At 71.9% G+C, this 342-nt stretch overlaps 1 protein-coding gene across 1 annotated transcript in view; it reads left to right on the forward strand.

The window, feature by feature from the left end:
• The window catches only part of EMIHUDRAFT_195460 (hypothetical protein), a gene marked incomplete at both ends in the record, with an annotated part of 1,957 nt that extends 1,662 nt beyond the window's left edge, over window positions 1-295 (forward strand). The window contains 2 exons of the mRNA XM_005775348.1: window positions 94-200; window positions 280-295. Coding sequence (XP_005775405.1) covers window positions 94-200; window positions 280-295 — 123 coding nt within the window. The remainder of the gene's footprint in view (window positions 1-93; window positions 201-279) is intronic.
• Window positions 296-342: the final 47 nt, after the last annotated feature.

Here is a 342-nt window from a genome sequence, read left to right on the forward strand (position 1 = left end):
TCTGCACAAATCTCCCCCCCCCCCCCCCTCCCCTCCTGCTGCCTCTCACGGTGCCGCCCTCCTGCAAGGTTCGCCTCGCTCCGCCTCGACGAGGAGCTGCCCCACGACCTGCCGCCGGTCGCCGCGACGCCGGCGATGGACGAGGTGTGCCGGGCGGAGCAGGAGGCGCCCGAGGAGTTTTCGGAGGGCGTGTTCTCTGCGTGGGAGCTGAGGGACATGCTCGCGCCCGCGCACCCTCCGCCGCCCTCGGCCTCGCCCCTTGTGGCGACTCCCACCAAGTCTCGCAACGAGATGATGGCGATGATCCAAGAGGCCGCACTCCCCCTCCCCCCCCCTTGGCCG

This window comes from Emiliania huxleyi (genome assembly GCF_000372725.1).
Source record: "Emiliania huxleyi CCMP1516 unplaced genomic scaffold EMIHUscaffold_3, whole genome shotgun sequence".
Lineage (NCBI taxonomy): Eukaryota > Haptophyta > Isochrysidales > Noelaerhabdaceae > Emiliania > Emiliania huxleyi.